At 28.0% G+C, this 1,445-nt stretch overlaps 1 protein-coding gene across 1 annotated transcript in view; it reads left to right on the top strand.

Moving 5' to 3' along the window:
- Positions 1–387: 387 nt before the first annotated feature.
- The window catches only part of Phum_PHUM512570 (uncharacterized protein), a gene marked incomplete at both ends in the record, with an annotated part of 6,986 nt that continues 5,928 nt past the window's right edge, over positions 388–1,445 (top strand). Inside the window, 4 exons of the mRNA XM_002431067.1 lie at positions 388–412; positions 455–579; positions 1,035–1,131; positions 1,199–1,230. Of these exons, the coding sequence (XP_002431112.1) occupies positions 388–412; positions 455–579; positions 1,035–1,131; positions 1,199–1,230 (279 nt within the window). The remainder of the gene's footprint in view (positions 413–454; positions 580–1,034; positions 1,132–1,198; positions 1,231–1,445) is intronic.

The following is a 1,445-nucleotide window of genomic DNA, read 5'->3' as shown; positions in this document are numbered from 1 at the left end:
ATTATTATTATTATTATTATTATTATTATTATTATTATTATTATTATTATTATTATCATCATCGTTATCGTCACGTTGCCGTTGTTTGTTATCGATAACGTGATTGGAATGAATTTCTTGTGTCCATTATTGATTTTTCCCCCTCCCCTATTTTTTTTTCCTTCGTACGAATGGCGATTGATTGTTTAAGTATTATTATTATCATCATTATCCCCTTTCCTTAACTTTTCTATTAAAATAATAATAATGATGATGATGATAATTAATCAAAATGATTGCATGCGTGAAGATGGAGTCATTATAATTCCTCTTTTTACAATTAATTTAAATCGATTCAGGTTTTCCTGATTATTTTCAATCACGACCACAATTATTATTATCATGATCATGAGGAGAACAGGATGGGGGGAGGGTTGACGATATTAATTTTGATTTTTTCTATTTTTTTTTCTAGGGAGCTCCTCGAATTTGGGTTCGGCTGTGGCGACTTCAATGAATTTGACAAACAGCAGCGAACCTATATCGGATGGTAGTTCCGTTTTCAAAATGGAAAATCCTCACGATTTGATGTACTATCAGGTACGTACCTACGGGGAGACATTTTGGTAGTTAGATTAATTCTCTCTCTTTCTCTCTCTCACTTGTGCGAAAACGATTCTTTTTCTTTTAAAATTTTTGCAATCAATTAAAAAAATTCCTGCTTTTTTATTTATTTATTTTTACCATTTTCTCGTATTATTATTATTATTATTATTATTATTATTATTATTATTATTATTATTATTATTAATGAAAAATTAAATTAAAATACCGGCGGGGAAAAAAAATAAAATTTTTTTTTAAAACTATTTAATTAATAATAATGATAATAATAATAATAATAATAATAATAATAATAATAATAATAATAATAATAATAATAATAATAATAATAATAATAATAATAATGTCGGCGTTTACGATGGCCGATTATTAAGACTGACGGCAACGGTTTTTTTATTTCATTTTTTATTTTTATTTTTTTTTTTATTTAGAATTCGACTTCTGAAATGAATCAAACGACCGAAGGATTTTTATCCTCCATATTGAACGACGAAGATTTACAATTGATGGACATGGCCATGACGGAAGGTAAGACCCAAAAAAAAAAAAAAAAAAATTATTAATGAATAGTTTGTTAGATTCCGGTTTCTTTTAGAAAGGAACGAGGAGGATCGCATTGGTCACGCGGTATTATTATTATTATTATTATGGTCCGGTTCGAGATGTGGGAGGAAACGGGGGGAAGGGACGGGGGAGGATGTGAAAAACAACGAAATTTTTATTCGTTTCCGGTTCGATTCCGTTTCCGTTATTAAGTCAAAAAATATCGAATAAATATCGAAACGATTAAAATGGCGATTAATATGAATCGTAAACGATTTATATTAATATTTTCATTAGTT

Source organism: Pediculus humanus, genomic scaffold (genome assembly GCF_000006295.1).
Source record: "Pediculus humanus corporis 1103172108281 genomic scaffold, whole genome shotgun sequence".
Classification (NCBI taxonomy): Eukaryota; Metazoa; Arthropoda; class Insecta; order Psocodea; family Pediculidae; genus Pediculus; species Pediculus humanus.
This window is presented reverse-complemented; position numbering and strand designations above follow the sequence as displayed.